Genomic DNA, 16,200 nt, shown 5'->3' on the forward strand with positions numbered 1-16,200 from the left:
CTTACAGCAGATGATAGTCCAGATAGAGTCTCCAAAATTAATCAACAATGTGATATTGTAGTAAGATTATATAATGACAATGCGAACAACTTTCCAATTTGTAGTGGAGTATCAATCAAGTCAATAATTTGAAGTGGTAAGAGACTGAAATCACGCATTTCGTCATAATCACGTATCCAAATCAAGTGTACCAGGCTGAGCAACATTCAGAGACAATAAAACAGGACGACAATGAAAATTTTAACCTTATTTCAACAGGAAGATGGTCCTTCAATATTTCTTTTCCCCTTTCCAAATTTGGCCTCCTGTCATCTTTTGGACCATCACGGATATGCAGTTAGCACAGAACGCCTTCTGCTGCATTGTCATGATCATCAAACTGGCTAAAAAGCAGCAAAGGAGGATAGCCAACGCACTGCAATTGGACTCCTCACACTGTGAATTCCATCAGACCACACAATTGATCCAAATGCCGATTCAAGACCCTTCACCTGCTCCAACCCAAGACTTCCATTGCTGCTGCTAAAACTAATCTCATATGACAAACTACTCTTTTCCTCACTGAAACTGAGCTTACTTGGAGTCACCTTCACCTCCACAGACGATGGTGCATTTATCTTTACCTCATACACTGCATTTGCATTCCTCCCCACATTTTTAACCACTCGCTTGAATTTTACAACACTCTCACTCATGAAAACAACTGAGAATGATGGATAATTCAAATCCCCTGGACTACCCAAACTATGTTTACTGCAATCAACCGAAGAAGTATTTTTCGTGAATGGTGAGATTCTTGAGGGGCCATAACCAATGGCGCATAGGAAACCTATGTAATCGCTCGACTCCATATCGTAAATCAGACCCGGATCCATTGCTCTGTTTGGATCCACATGACCAGACCCATGAACTAAAGGACTCGATTCTTGACCTGTGGCAAGATCCGTGAAGATTTTCCCAGAGTTATCAACGTTGTAAGCTGTTGTCATGAGAGCTGATTTTATGGCTGCTGTGGTCCATTTAGGATAAGCCTTTCTGAGTAATGCAGCTAATCCACTTACATGAGGACAAGACATGGATGTTCCAGATATAATGTTAAATTCCACTCTTCTTTTGTCGATTTCCAAATCTGTTGGGCCAATGGATCCAGTCCACCCGGCTAAAATGTTGACTCCTGGTGCAGTGACATCCGGTTTAAGTATCTCCGGTGTCACATAATTGGGTCCTCGGCCTGAGAATGCAGCAATACGTGGAGCAGACGGTGATTTTCCTATAACAGTTCCTCTGAGAGTGATCGTTGCTGTTGGTGATGGATCAGATTTGATGTAATCCCTGATTTTATCACCGGCTTTTCGACCTACCATCGTCCCTGCGATGAGATGTGAATCGGCTACGAGTTCTTCTCCAGAGTCAGCTAAGTTTGCTAGCACCATTCCCACACCGCCTGCCTGTTTCACAGCACTTCCTTTCTCTACTCTGGCATTGCCTCCTCGATCACATAATACAATCTTTCCAGCAACTTTGGAGGGATCCAGCTTTCCTGGATAACAGAGTGGACTGCCACAATCGCCTGAATAAACCAGAGGTAGTTTCTCATCACCGAGAGGATCTCCGGTATATAAAGATACGCCACCAAATATTCTACCGTCTCCTAAGATAACATCCGCTGGAAATTCCCGATCTATCGTTGAAGCAGCAACAGTGAGAATCCACGGAGCAACGTTGACTGCTGTAGAAGCACCAGGACCGGAATTTCCAGCAGAGCAAGAGACGACAACGCCATGTTCTGAGGCACCAAAAGCTCCAATAGCAATGGAGTCAGCGTCATACTCCGGTGAATAACCATCAGCACCAACGGAAAGAGAAATCACATGAACACCATCAGCAACGGCTTGATCCATTGCAGCTAGTATATCAGAATCAAAACAACCTCTTTTCCAACAGATCTTATAAGCTGCTATTCTGGCCTTCACAGCCATACCTCTAGCTTCACCTTTTGCATATTGGTAAAAGCTCGCATTGGCTGCAACAGATCCAGCTGCAGTTGAAGCAGTGTGTGTTCCGTGACCTTCAGTATCTCTTGGAGATTTGGATTCTTTCGATTCATCCATCGGACTTCCACGATCAGCTTCATACCCTCTGTAAAACAACCGCGCACCTATAATTTTACGATTGCACGAACTTGCAGGAAAGTCTTTTCCCGTCTCACATTTCCCTTTCCAACCTGAAGGAACTGCAGAAAGCCCCTCATCAGAAAAGCTCGGCCTTTCAGGCCAAATACCTGTGTCGAGAACACCAACAATAACATCATCAGCGTAATCGGAATTAGGCCAAATCCCAAATGTATCTGCAAGGCCTAAGAAGGTAGGTGTATGAGTAGTATGAAGTTGTCGTACGCGGTCAGGGATGACGGAGACCACACCGGGGACACGGCGGAGCTGGTCAGCCTGCCCGGATGTAAGACGGGCAGAGAAACCCCGGGCAGCACGGTCATAAGAATACAAAATTTGTGGAGAATGTTGAGAGTAAGAAGAGACTGATTGGAGAATGGAGGAGTACCAATGATGGTGAGTAGTGAAAATATGAGGCTTGTGTGATTTGGACACGTGGACTATGAAAGATTTTGGGCCGTCCGATTGGACTGAAATTGCCAAGGAGCTGAGAAAGAAGAAGAGTAGGAGGAAGAAATAATAAGAAAGCGCCATTGCAGAAGAGCGCAAACTATCTTGTGCAATGTTGATAAAAGAAAGTGATCGATGGGCTTTATTGGGCCACGTTTATTGCTTCACTTTCAGCCCTTTTGCCCATTCCAGCAGATCCACGTAAGCTTGGGACCCACCCTTGCCTAAAGAAGAATTAAATAACAAAAGCCTTGTTAACTTTAAATTAAATTACAAGACATATTGGAGTCGCGTCACAGTCTCGCGTGTGTTTTAGGCTAATTACTATATCTTGTAATTAATATTAAACTTAGGACGTGTCCTGTAATTAGCTGAGAAATCTCCTATATTCCAAGTGTTTGCCCTTAGATAAATGAGATCAGATAGAAGGGTAGGTAAGACACAGTTATTTCTTGGATTATTTGATTTGCGGATAGAGTTATTTCTGATTATAATTCTAAGATGAATTTATCTTATTTAAGTAAGAGTTGGAATAAAATAATAGTATCAATTTGAATGAGATATTGTAAAATATTTAGAATTAAGACTGAGTTTAAATTTATATTTTATATGATCGAACATATAAATATATCCTACACTAAACTTTTATCTTCAACCAAACTAACAACAAAATACTCGCCCTATTCTCATAATAAGTAACCGTTTGACCATAGAATTTTTTTTTTTTCAGAAAATTATTTCACTTTAGTGAAAAAAAGTGAAAACACGTTGCGTTTGGACATAAATTTTCCAACTCTAATTCTGAAAAATTATTTGAAAAAATAAAAATAAGTTTTACCTGTTTTCACTTTTTTTCACTTATATTTCTTTCACAAAATTTTAAAAACAACTTTAATTTATATTTATGATCAAACACAACTCCAACTCCAACTCCGAAAAAAAATAGTAGTAATTTTTATGGCCAAAAGTAATCTGAAAATGGTTTGTACATATACCTCATTCTTTATCTCGTAGATATTGTGATTTGTGGGACTATTTCCGAAAATGACCCTTTATAAAGTAGGCAGTATTTATTAATATTATATTATACTATTCAGAAAAAGGAGCAGATATCTCTTACTGGTGTTTCTTTTGAAATTAAAAAAGATTATTATTACGAAAAGACGAACCCACATTTTTCCCAGAGTATTGCCCGTACTACTGTCAGCAAGGAGTATGTTATATTGCAGTGTCCTGAAGCACGCCAATGAGGACTTCAATTATAAAAAAATATTGGTGTTTATATTAACACACTAATTTATTATGATCCAAAAGGAAAATAACATATTTACTATAATTTTTTGATTAGACGATGGTTTTCAAAAAATATAGCAACAATTAACCAACACTTAATGATAATAATGTCCCCCCAAATTTTTCCCATTTTTATGGTATTAAGTTATTGTTGCGTTAGAAAAAAAAAAATGTATATTAATATTTTGTTTAATATATTTTTTCAACCTATAACAATTTCCCCCCAATTTTTCCCATTTTTACGGTATTAAGTTATTGTTATGTTAGAAAAAATAATGCATGCATTAATTGTGTATTATTAATATTTTGTTTAATACTATATTTTTTCAACCTATGTATAATTATTATAAAGATTAGTTACATTCTCTATTATGTATTTCCTCCATCCAAATTACCCGTCCCAAATTGAGAAGACACGTTAATTGAGAAAAATAATTAATAAATCGAAAATCGATTACATATTTAAAAATCAAAAATCGATAAATCGAACCAATAACACGTAAAATCGAACCAAACCGACGGATGCACACCCCTACCTGCGTATGGAAGAAAATCCAGTTGGAAGCGCATGACCCTTCCGCAGATTAAATTGAAGACTTTTTCTGCACCTCTTCTCATTTCTTGGATTAGTAATGTGCAATATCGCACACTGAGGCAAAGAATTTTACGCTTTGTGGAGTCAACTCGCCTTCCTCGAAGCAAATCCTATGTCTAAATCTCTAATTAAAAATTAAAAAAAAAAATACTTGTTATTCACTGCAATCTTTGAGCGAGGTTAAAATAATAGTTTCACTCATACAAGAAATGCACTTGAAATTCTAATGGTCCATGAATCAGCTCCTCAACCAATTTTGTCATATTATCTTCCTTTTGAAGACCAGAAAAATTCTGCTTTCCTGTGAGTGTTGTTCTTGGTTAAGTAATAAACGGAAAGAAAATGTGACTTGGGACTGCAATGGTGGGTCTTATTAGGCCACATTTTTATGTATCATTCAGTTGGTTCATCTTTACCTCCATTTCTCCATATCCACGTAGGCTTTGGTCACATTGGTTGCATAAAAAGATCAGATAGAAGATATGATACTCCCTCCTTCTCAAATTATTCATTAGATGTCATATTGATTAAAAAAAAATTAATTAATAATATGATTAGTTTATCATAATATTCCTATTAAATGATGTTTACATTTTAATTTGAAAAAAAAAATAATTAATGCAAAGAGTAAAATATAAAAAAAAAAAAAAAAATTGTCTCTTCTTAATTTATGAAAAAGGACAAGTAAAATGGGAAATCAAATTAAGAAATTGGGATGGAGGGAGTACATCATACTCTCTCCGTTCCAAATTAAAATGACACATTGATTAGGAAAAATAATTAATAACATGACTAGTTTATCATAGTAGGCCTATTAAATGATATTTATATTTTAATTTAAAGAAAAAGTAATTAATAAAAAGGGTAAAAATGAAGAAAAAAAATATATCTCTTCTTGATTAGTGAAAAAAACGTAAAATAAAAAATCAAATTAAAAAATTTGAAACAAGTAATTTAAGACGGAGGGAGTACAAGGTAAGCAATCGTTTTAAATTCATGCTGACCTAAATTATCATTGTTCTAAAATATTAATGCATTTAAATATAATACCATAGAGATATATACTAGTAGTAAAATCTTATATACATGTACATAAATACCTCGCGTCAAAACTCAAGACTACATCCACCCACACGGTAAATACTTGATTGAAGAAGAGTTATTTTGAAATAACTAATCTCAAAATTAGTTATCTCATTATATATATGATATAATTTATTTTATTATAATAAAATAAATAAATTTATATCTAATATATCACGTTAAATATATAATAAAATAATTATTCATTTTATTTTAAAGACTATTTATTCATTACAACTCAAATCAAATGATGGTTTACTTTTCATTTGGGTAGAGAGCAAATCAGGATAAGACCGTACTTGCTTAGAGAGAGTGGGTAAGTCCGAAAACGTTAAATTAAGCAATTGCCACGTCCTTACTCTAATTCTTGGTACTTATCATATGGATATGATGTTAAAAGATAAAATCTCAGATCTTCACTATATTAATATAACTCGCGGATCACTTCTAAAATTATACTAAATTTTATTATTTAAAAAACTTAACTATTACTATTATTTTTTAATTTGATTTTATTATGCTAAACTTAGCTAGAGATAAAATTACACTAAATTTTATTATTTAAAAAACTTAAATATTACTAGTATATTTTTGATTTGATTTGATTTGATTATGCTAAACTTAGCTAGAGATAAAAAAGACATTTGGTACCCAAAGAGATTGAAAGTGAAGGTGTATATTATTATTGATCCATCTGCACATTCCAACAAAATATCCGTGTCTCCCCAACTCTGCATTTCTATTTTGTTACGTTTCCTTCTACTTGTATTTCTTCAGCTACTTCGCCACTTTTCTTTTCTTTTTTTTCGCATTTTTGATTTCTTTGATTTTCTTCCTTCCTTTCTTCGTATCTGATTGAATTGTAATAATGAGTTTTGCAAAGAAAGAGTACGAGTTCCTTAAGCAGATCGGAATCGGCCCTAAAAATCCGGGTAATTACATTAATGGCACCTGGAAAGCTACTGGCTCCGTCATATCCACTATTAATCCCGCTAACAATCAGGTTTCTTCTTAACTTCACTCTTCCTTTTCCGACTTTTGCCAGATTTTTGTTTGATTATCTTTTGAGGGCTTTTGATCTTCACTGATAATGAGTGGCAAATTGGCAAACTAATAGATGTATGATTTAAAGCTATTTTAATGTATACAGACCATCGCCGAAGTTGTGGAAGCTTCTGCAAAAGATTATGAGGAAGGCATGCAAGCTTGCTCTGAAGCAGCTAAAGTTTGGGTGCAGGTATTCCCTGTTGTATATTAGAAAAGAATTGATCTCTCTTATTTAGATACAACTATAAAAAGATAAAGTTACCACTTTGTGCGGGTCTACGAAGGACAGGGAAGGATTGGACCACAAGGGTCCATGGTTCTTACCGTGAACTTGTGACCTTTTGGTCACGTGATAACAACTTTACCTTTACTTGTTACTCCCAGCTCCCCTTCAAAGGTCTATCGTACACAACTATGATTAACTTATTCAGGGGATAAATGTTTCTACTATGCATTGCGGCTAATTTAAATTTCATTCACCAATGCTTATTTTCTATTTTTATTTCTGTTCTACTTGCTTGATGGATGTTTTGACGCGACATATTCAAGGGGAGGTGCCTTGGTGTATGTTATTTGCTGATGATGTGGTTTTGATTGACGAGACTCGGGGAGGAGTTAATGATAAGTTGGAGATTTGGAGACAGACTCTGGAGTCTAAACGATTTCGGTTGAGCAGGATCAAGACAGAGTACTTGGAGTGTAAGTTTAGTGATGTGTCGCAGGAGTATGACGTGGTTGTGGAGTTGGACTCTCAGGCCATTTAGAAGAGGGAGAGTTTCAAGTATCTGGGGTCTATGATTCATGTCAATGGTGAGATTTATGAGGATTTCACGCATCGTATTGGGGTAGGGTGGTTGAAATAGAAGCTCGTTTCGGGAGTTTATGTGATAAGAAGGTACCTCTGAAGCGTAAAGGTAAGTTTTACAGAGTGGCAGTCCGACCGGCTATGTTGTATGGAGTAGAGTGTTGGCCAGTTAAAAACTTCCACATTCAAAAGTTGAATGTGGCGGAGATGAGGATGCTGCGATACGATAGATGTGTGGACATACCAGGAAAGATAGGGTGAGGAATGAGATTATTCGAGAGAAGGTGGGAGTGGCTTCGGTGGAGGACAAGATGCGAGAAGTGAGGTTATGTTGGTTCAGACATGTGATGAGGAGAGGCTCTGATGCTCCAGTGCGGAGGTGTGAGACACTGGCTATGGATGGTTTTAGGCAGGGTAGAGGTAGTCCGAAGAAATATTGGATGGAGGTGATTAGGCATGATATGGAGCAGTTACAACTTACGGAGTAAATGACCCTTGATAGGAAGGTGTGCAAGATGCGGATTAGGGTAGAGGGTTGGGGGCGGGAGTGCGTTTGATGTTTCTTATTCGTGGTGTTAGAGTGTTGTCTATTGTTTAGACTAGATAGTTTTTAGTAGTATCCTGTGGCTAGCGGTGTTAGTTTATTTTTGCATACTGTACGAGTTTATATGTATATATGTTTTGGGTTTGTTATGTTGTTGTCGGTCCTAAGCCGAGGGTCTATCGGAAACAGCCTCTCTACTTCACCGAGGTAGTGGTATGGTCTGCGTACACTCTACCCTCCCCAGACCCCACTATGTGGGAATACACGGGGTATGTTGTTGTTGTTGTTGCTTGATGATGCTTTATGATGTTTCAGGTTCCTGCACCAAAAAGAGGTGAGATTGTTAGGCAGATAGGTGACGCACTTCGAGCTAACCTTCAGGAATTTGGTCGACTTGTTTCACTGGAAATGGGAAAGATACTCCCCGAAGGAATTGGGGAGGTTCAAGTATGTGATGTCCCAATTAGTAATAGAGTTACACAGTGTTCTAAAAATTATTGAACAACAACCTTACAACTGGAAACTTTTTGTGGCTTAATTCTGCAGGAAGTCATTGATATGTGTGATTTTGCTGTGGGATTGAGTCGACAACTGAATGGATCCATTATTCCTTCTGAACGTGAGCTCACTTCCTTACTTTGTGCTTTTAGAATAGCCAAATTTGCAATCTTTAAGCAGTTAGTTTTTCGAAAGTAATTTCTTGTTTGTAGTTTAAATACTTTCTGGTTATTCCTTGGTTGAAAGGATGATAAGATTTTGCTGACTATTGGAAAACAAATGTTCTTTAGGAGTAGAAGATTTACAGTCTTATGCTATTGGAGTTGGTTTTGATTTTTTTTTTTTTACTTTACTTTTTTAATGATATATTTTTGTTGACAGGCCCTAACCATATGATGTTGGAGGTGTGCTGACATTTGTGCTCTAAAATCAGGAATTCTTCGAACTTTGGTTATATTAGTTTTTCATCTTCTCAATGTAATTTGTGTGCGCAGATGTGGAATCCTCTGGGGATAGTTGGAGTGATCACAGCTTTCAACTTCCCATGTGCTGTACTTGGTAAGCATTGAGATTTCTGGCCAGTTCCATGGACTCCCATTTTCCGATTGTTTGCTTTTATTGCCTTGCCAGTTTCTTTCAGTGTTCTCGAAGCTCGTCTTTACATACTTGGTTCCACTTTGCTTCCTGATCTTCAGGGGATATTGTAAAACGTACTATAGAATAGAATGATTTATCCATTTTTTCACTATGGATTTAAATTAATTGAATTACTATACTTAAAATTTACTTTTAGCTGCTTAATATGGTCGGACGGATAAAAGACATGTAATTCCTCTTTTCTGCCCAATTTTATGAGCTGAAAAGCTGATATAGAGGGGCATCCAACCCCGATTTCTCAAGTTAATTTGAGAAGTTTTGGTGTCCACCTTACTTTGTTCTAAATTTATGTGTCATGTTCTTTCAGGATGGAATGCATGTATTGCGCTGGTCTGTGGCAATTGTGTAGTCTGGTAAGTCCACTTTACTTTTATGGTTTAAAGAGAAGTTGTCCATTGCAGAAATGGTTGAATTGGATTTTCTGAATGGTAATTGAGCTGATGGATGAACATATTTTCAGATTGATAGGTTGAGGTTATATTATTGCTGAGCTCAAATTGTTTGGGAAATTATTGCCGATATAGTTTGAACATCTTCATACACACATTTATGTTGAAAATAATCATTGCCTTACTCTTTGAAAGCAGGAGTATTAAATCTCTCTTACCTTGGAATCGTGTCAACCTGATTTTTTTGGGCATTCGTGCTGCAGCTAAATTTTTAACCAAGTTATATTGCTAACTGTCTCTAAAACAGAACTTCTCCGCATCTATGTAAGGTAAAAAAAAAAAACAGAGCTTCAGTCCGTGTCTTAATAGCCATAATAGGTTAAGTGTGCGCAATTGAATGGGAGGGATGAAGTTTTAGGGTTATGCTAGTGCCTAATCACTCGATTATTTCGTCGATCTCCAAAAGCAAATTTACTTTTTGAGGATGTCTGGTGCCCCAATGCTTGAAATCAAAACTCAAGTTTGGTATTTGAGTGTTCTAATCTTGGTATCTTATGCCATCTTCACAGGAAAGGTGCTCCAACAACACCTTTGGTTACCATAGCAATGACAAAAATTGTGGCCAGTGTATTGGAGAAGAACAATTTACCTGGTTCAATATTTACTGCCTTCTGCGGTGGAGCTGAAATTGGTGAAGCAATAGCGAAGGACACACGAATTCCTCTTGTTTCTTTCACAGGGAGCTCAAAGGTGACTTTTCTGTCCTGGTGCTAATATGCCCGTGTCAGTATTTTCCTCCTTACTTTAACTTGGATTTACCTTTTTAAAATACAGCTTCTCGGCACTATGTATATCTAAATGTAGACTATCTGTTTGTAGGTTCCTCTTTAGGAAACTTGTTGAATTTCTTAATTTTCCTGTATTTGTTGTATTAACTTGATATTTTGAGTCTCAAGAAATCATAATGTAAGTACAAAAATGTCTATGAGAATAATGAAGTATCTGTCTTCTCTTCCTAGTGCTTCTTGGAAAAAAATATATTTTGCAGAAAGGACTACCTGTTTATGGATAGTTGTTGGAAGTTAAAATTTTCAGTTGAAACTAATAACAGGTAGAGACACACATGCTATAAAAATGTAGAACCATGTCTGTAGAGCTGGAGGAAGAGACAACCGTATTGTTACTTTATCCATTTTCTTGTCTACTTTCTTACTTTAACTTGTCATTGTCTGGCTAGTTAAATCAAATAATTAACATGACTTGAAAAGATAATGGTAGGGAGTTTATTGTAAAGTTAAATGGATATGTAAGTATGGGTTGTTCTCTACTGGTCGAATTAAAATCGGCAGTTCTGGGTGCAAGAGTGAAGAGACACACATTCTTTTCTAGAATAAGTATGTTTTATTTGAAAAGGAAAACACCCAAAGGGCTACAATAAAAAAGAGAGGAAGAGAAGAATCTTGGCAATTTGTTATTCCACAACTTTGATAAAACTTGTCTTCTAATTTTGTTACCAAAGGTTACATTTTAATATACAAACTTGCTATAACGAATTTCCATCTGTGGCCTTATTTCTTTTGTGCCAATAGGTTGGTCTTGCAGTTCAGCAAACAGTAAATCAGAGATTTGGAAAATGCCTCCTAGAACTAAGTGGAAATAATGCCATTATAATAATGGATGATGCTGACGTTGAACTTGCTGTTCGTTCTGTTTTGTTTGCTGCTGTTGGTACGGCTGGTCAGCGCTGTACAACATGTCGGAGACTGGTATTGCATTAATTGTTTTAATCTCATTCAGTTTACCATTTAAAGCTTTCACTTTCGGAACATCCTACTGTTTTTCTTCAAAAAAATTTTGCTGCATGTAGCTTGTTCACGAGACAGTATATGAGAAGGTCCTTAAACCCCTAGCGGATGTGTACAAGCAAGTAAAGATAGGGGATCCTTTAGAAAAAGGTACCTTACTTGGGCCACTGCATACTCGAACTTCTAGGGAAAACTTCGAGAAGGGAATCCAAAATATCAAGTCTCAGGTATGTCCGGATTCTTGAGACTTTCATTTCCCAATTCTTTTTTCCTTCTAAATTGGCATTTATTTTCCCTCTCCTCCCTGGTCTTGACCAACCTCCTGGTATGATAAGTGAAGACAATTGTTCCAAATGGACTAAGAGTTTGTCCAACAACAATTTGATTTGTTAAAGTTGCACAATTTTGTCTTCCAAAAGTATAGCTCTACTAACTAGCAGGTCATAATGGTCATAAATTTTGTAAAAAGAAAATGGAGACATTATGTTGACTCAGCTGGACCTAGGACCATATTTATTTGTTGAAATTGGATTTTTTCCCTTTTCAACAGTAAAGTGTGACATAAACTTTGTATTTTTTAAATGAATTGTTTTACAGGGTGGAAAGATCCTTACTGGTGGTTCAGTCATAGAATCTGAGGGTAACTTTGTGCATCCAACAATTGTTGAAATTTCTTCAAAAGCTGAAATTGTGAAGGAAGAATTGTTTGCTCCAGTTCTTTATGTTATGAAATTTAAGGTATTCCTTTCAATGGCATCGAATTATCGAGATGACCAATGGTGTTGCTTCCTCATATTTGATAAAACTTCTCTGGTTTGAGTTTCTCACTCTATACTTTCTGCTTGCAGACTTTCGAAGAAGCGGTTGAAATTAACAACTCTGTCCCTCAAGGTTTGAGTAGTTCCATCTTCACCCAAAATCCAGGAGTTATGTTTAGGTGGATTGGGTAAGCAGTCTATAATGTTCTTGAGCATTTGGTTTAATTGAGCTTTCTTTATCTTCCATAACCCCTTGTTCTCTCGGCCTTTATGTGTTGCAGAGCTCAAGGAAGTGATTGTGGCATTGTCAATGTAAACATACCAACAAATGGAGCTGAAATTGGTGGTGCTTTTGGAGGTGAAAAAGGTACTGGTGGTGGTCGTGAGGCAGGAAGTGACTCTTGGAAACAATATATGAGGCGCTCAACTTGGTAACTAAATCGACATTTCATTCTCATTTAATACATTTGCATGCTCCATTTACAGAAGCTCACCATTCGGACTTATGACTTTGTGTTGCACTTCAAGCTGTCTTGAATTGATTTTTGTAATTATCACAGAGTATCTTATGATTCTCATTACTTAAATGTCTAAAATTGACATCATTTTACGCTGACCTACTTGGGTTATTCCCCGCCGTTGCAGTACAATCAACTACGGAAGTGAACTACCATTGGCACAAGGAATCAATTTTGGTTAGTGAAATCGGTAAGTCTGCGCATTACTAATGTTAAGTCTTTATCTTATAGCATTTTAAATTTCTCGTGTTCCAATGATTGCAAGTGTTGTTTCAGGTCCAGCAGATCTATCCTTTTCGCTCGTTGATTCAACATGTAAGGTGCTTGGAATAGGCCCAGAATCACTTAAATAATGTAACCTTCATTGCAACTCAATTTAAATGATGTATATTATAAACATAGTGTTCTCAGTGGTCACTACAATGTGTTTACTTTGTTGTTCTAGTTTATTCGAAGAGTTGTTAACCTAATCTCTCTCAAGTAAAACAGAGCACTTGCATTATTGGTGCTAGCAGTCAACTACATAATCTCCTATTATTATGTAAGCCACTAGTAGGTTTATGTTAGTCAATCATTTTGACGTGTTATATCCAATAATGAGAAGTGATTATACTGGCCACATAAGGTCCTCGAGATCCTCCTCTGGAAAGTTCATGACACGTATAGAAAAAATTGGTTGATGTTTTATTTAAAAATCAAACCAGTAGTTGTGAAAGTTGGAACATAATGGGCAACCCTTCTTTTTGATTACTTGGGGTCGTTTGGCACGTGGACTAAATTACCTCTAGAAATAGTTTTGGGATTATGATTTCTGAATTATTTTATCCGCCTGGGAGGTGAGATGAAATAATTTCAAAGTTGGAAGGAACAAGGTGGGATGTTGCGGGATTATATCTGTTGTGTTTGTATGTTTGTATAAATTTACCTAGAAATGTATTTATACCGTTAACCAAACATATTATGAGACTCATTTTAAATAGCAAACAGATGATTCTAGTTTGTTGGAATAGAACAAAGGACTGAACAAATAGCCGTAATGAAGTGATGTAATTGTAAATTTCATTGCGGCCATGAAGGGCGGGCGAGGACATCCTGACCGGGTCGGGTCGTTACTGTATTTCTTTGTATAAGTTTTTGTAGTTGTTATTATCTTGAATTAGAAAAATATCAATTCTTCAACAAGTTTCACCCAATTTGCACCTGTTACCCAATTAGAAGCGACTAATGTCAATTAAAGAGCCCCATCAAAAGTCAAGCTTAAAATCCCTAGTTAATAAAAGATAGATGGATTACGTCGATCCTAACAAATCATTGGTGGTAGACATCCTTATCACAAAGTCTTAATCAATATATTCACTACTAGCACGCAAATGGCCATGCCTCACCCTTGTACTAGCATGTGCATGTCAAACAGGAATAGCAATATCTTAGGCCCACAAATAGATATTAGCTTCATGCCAATCTCGTACAAGGGAAAGTCACAAGCGACCCAGCGTCGTCTTTTTCTGATTTTTGGTTTTTACATACCTAATCATAGTTTCTCTGTTATCCCTGAAACTTTCCTCTTCCAAAATCATTTCTCTGTAACTCTGCTCCACTTTTTCCGGCCCCCAGAATAAGACGAAGAAAGATTCAGATGTTCCTACTTCATCCCCGTGAACTTTCAAGATACCAATTTGACCTTTTTACATTTTCTTTCCACCAAACTAGATCACAATTCACTAGCAACGACATAACAAAATCTTGAGAGGACAGCCCTCAAAGGTAGAGAGACAAAACAATTCACTAGCTCCACAAGTGAAGCCACCTCTTATATCCAAAATGTAAAGAGTTAGGATTACAACAACAATATAGTTCCACTAATGAGGTCTGTAGGATAGACCTTAGCGCGTATACGTACTCAACCTCACCCTACCTGGTTAAGGCAGAGAAACTGTTTTCGGTGGACTAAAACACAACTTAGGATTATGAAACAGAAGGTTGGAAATCATAAAATAAACAAGTGCTTTGACTGCGATACAGAACCACAATAGAAACTTCTCAATAAAAACATACGTTTCTAATATATTTACAGATGCACGAAAAGAGTGGGCTAATTAATCAAGCTTGTAAAATTCGTTGAGCACACACATAATTCACACGTCAATCACATAAAGAGCAATAAAATTTAGAGCGAACACAATCTCATTTCCATCACAAACTCTAAAGCAACTCTAGTTCTATTGTGTTTACAATTTGATGCAAAACTAAAACATTATTAAGAGTTCTTTTCCACCTTAATTTATTTCTAATTTTTTTTTTTTCATGGCGGGAATTTGCAAGTTGAAACTACTTAATCTAGAAATTACCATCTTCGTTACATTCGGAATCGCCATCCATTTCCATGGCATGATAAGCAGCAGACTCCACAAGAGAGATTGTGGGAATACAACTTTCAGCTCGAACAAGCACATTAGGCTGCATCTCTCTACTGTTCCTCGACGGACTACAAGGCATAGACCTAAGCGATTTCGGCGAATCCAAGCTCCTCCGCAGAAGCTGCCTCATTGCAGCGATCAAATGAACAGTCGGATCGACAGGCGGAGAAGATGAACTGAACTTCTTACAGAAATTGAGGTGACGAGAAAGAGCTTCTTCTGCGTTGATCAACCTCTCACACCGCAGCATCTCATCCTTAACAGCCTCCGCACACAATCCGCATATCCATTTTCCTTGATACCGCTCGCGGATTGTCTCTATGTAAGCCAGAGTACACTCTTCCGTCAATCCACAACAATCGCATTTCGCGCAGTCCACTTCGATTGTCGCCGCCGCCGATAGCTTTCCCGCCTCAGCAGTATTCATCACTACAGCCGACTCACTGATCACCTCCGTCGACATCTGAAAAACACACACAAAAAAAAAAATAACAACACATAAATATCTACTCAACTAATAAGAATTTAACTCTTTTTCTTTCCAAAAATCAAAATAATTACCTGCAGAAGTAGAGTAGAGATCAATCAAAATTTGAAACAGAGATAAAAGTATATGTAAATTAGAAAACTAAAAAGTTTGTTTTTTAAGTGATTTTTCTTTTTCTTTTTTTTTTTTTTTATATAACTCTACTTCTGCTTCTCTCTTGAAGCAGAAATAGTTTATTTTTACAATTATCTTTCTTTCTCCCACTCGCCTTCTTCCACCTTTGTTTCTTCAGGAACAAAAAAAGTATCCATGAAAGACATATCAACAATACTCAAACAAACTCTGAAAATTCCAATTCGATAACGAATAATTTGCTTATTCACACAGAATCAATTTGTACAAAATGCAGAAATTGATAGAAAATGACAAAAAGTTTATGCTCTTTTTTTCTTTTTTTTTGGTTTTCTCCTCCACGAAAATGAGAAATGAGAGAGGAAGGGGAGTCTAAAAAGAAAAATACCTCAATGATTGAGTGAGGGTTTGGAGAATCCACGTCAGAGATTGTGCTGGCAATTAAATTTAGGCCGTACATTAATAGATTGCCAGCTGGATATATATTACCTACGTATGGATGAAAATCTCATTTTCCAATTTGTATTTTATGAATTATGAAATTTCAATAT

General features: G+C 36.6%; 3 protein-coding genes across 4 annotated transcripts; 1 reads left to right on the top strand and 2 right to left on the bottom strand.

Annotated features, from left to right (window-relative positions):
• Window positions 1–127: 127 nt before the first annotated feature.
• LOC107861670 (subtilisin-like protease SBT1.4) lies at window positions 128–2,874 on the bottom strand. Its single transcript, XM_016706977.2, has one exon. The coding sequence runs from the start codon at window positions 2,703–2,705 to the stop codon at window positions 384–386; it is 2,322 nt and encodes a 773-aa protein (XP_016562463.1). The 5' UTR covers window positions 2,706–2,874; the 3' UTR covers window positions 128–383.
• Window positions 2,875–6,052: 3,178 nt separating this feature from the next.
• Window positions 6,053–13,115, top strand: LOC107861672 (aldehyde dehydrogenase family 7 member A1). Its single transcript, XM_016706980.2, has 15 exons — window positions 6,053–6,595; window positions 6,743–6,829; window positions 8,304–8,435; window positions 8,535–8,607; window positions 8,868–8,890; window positions 8,981–9,044; window positions 9,451–9,496; window positions 10,102–10,282; window positions 11,122–11,298; window positions 11,400–11,564; window positions 11,935–12,075; window positions 12,186–12,283; window positions 12,377–12,526; window positions 12,741–12,803; window positions 12,890–13,115. Exons 1-14 carry the CDS (start codon window positions 6,461–6,463, stop codon window positions 12,793–12,795), a joined length of 1,527 nt encoding a protein of 508 aa, XP_016562466.1. The 5' UTR covers window positions 6,053–6,460; the 3' UTR covers window positions 12,796–12,803; window positions 12,890–13,115.
• Window positions 13,116–14,779: 1,664 nt separating this feature from the next.
• On the bottom strand, window positions 14,780–16,200 carry LOC107861673. 2 transcript variants are annotated; one of them, XM_016706981.2, is made up of 2 exons: window positions 16,038–16,200; window positions 14,780–15,493 (listed from the first exon to the last, which is right to left on the bottom strand). In XM_016706981.2, the coding sequence occupies exons 1-2, from the start codon at window positions 16,107–16,109 to the stop codon at window positions 14,951–14,953; spliced, it is 615 nt and encodes a 204-aa protein (XP_016562467.1). In that variant the 5' UTR covers window positions 16,110–16,200; the 3' UTR covers window positions 14,780–14,950. The 2 variants fall into 2 exon arrangements, with proteins under 2 accessions (XP_016562467.1, XP_016562468.1); XM_016706982.2 differs by having other exon boundaries at window positions 15,592–16,100.

Source organism: Capsicum annuum, chromosome 3 (genome assembly GCF_002878395.1).
Source record: "Capsicum annuum cultivar UCD-10X-F1 chromosome 3, UCD10Xv1.1, whole genome shotgun sequence".
In the NCBI taxonomy this organism is placed as follows: Eukaryota; Viridiplantae; Streptophyta; class Magnoliopsida; order Solanales; family Solanaceae; genus Capsicum; species Capsicum annuum.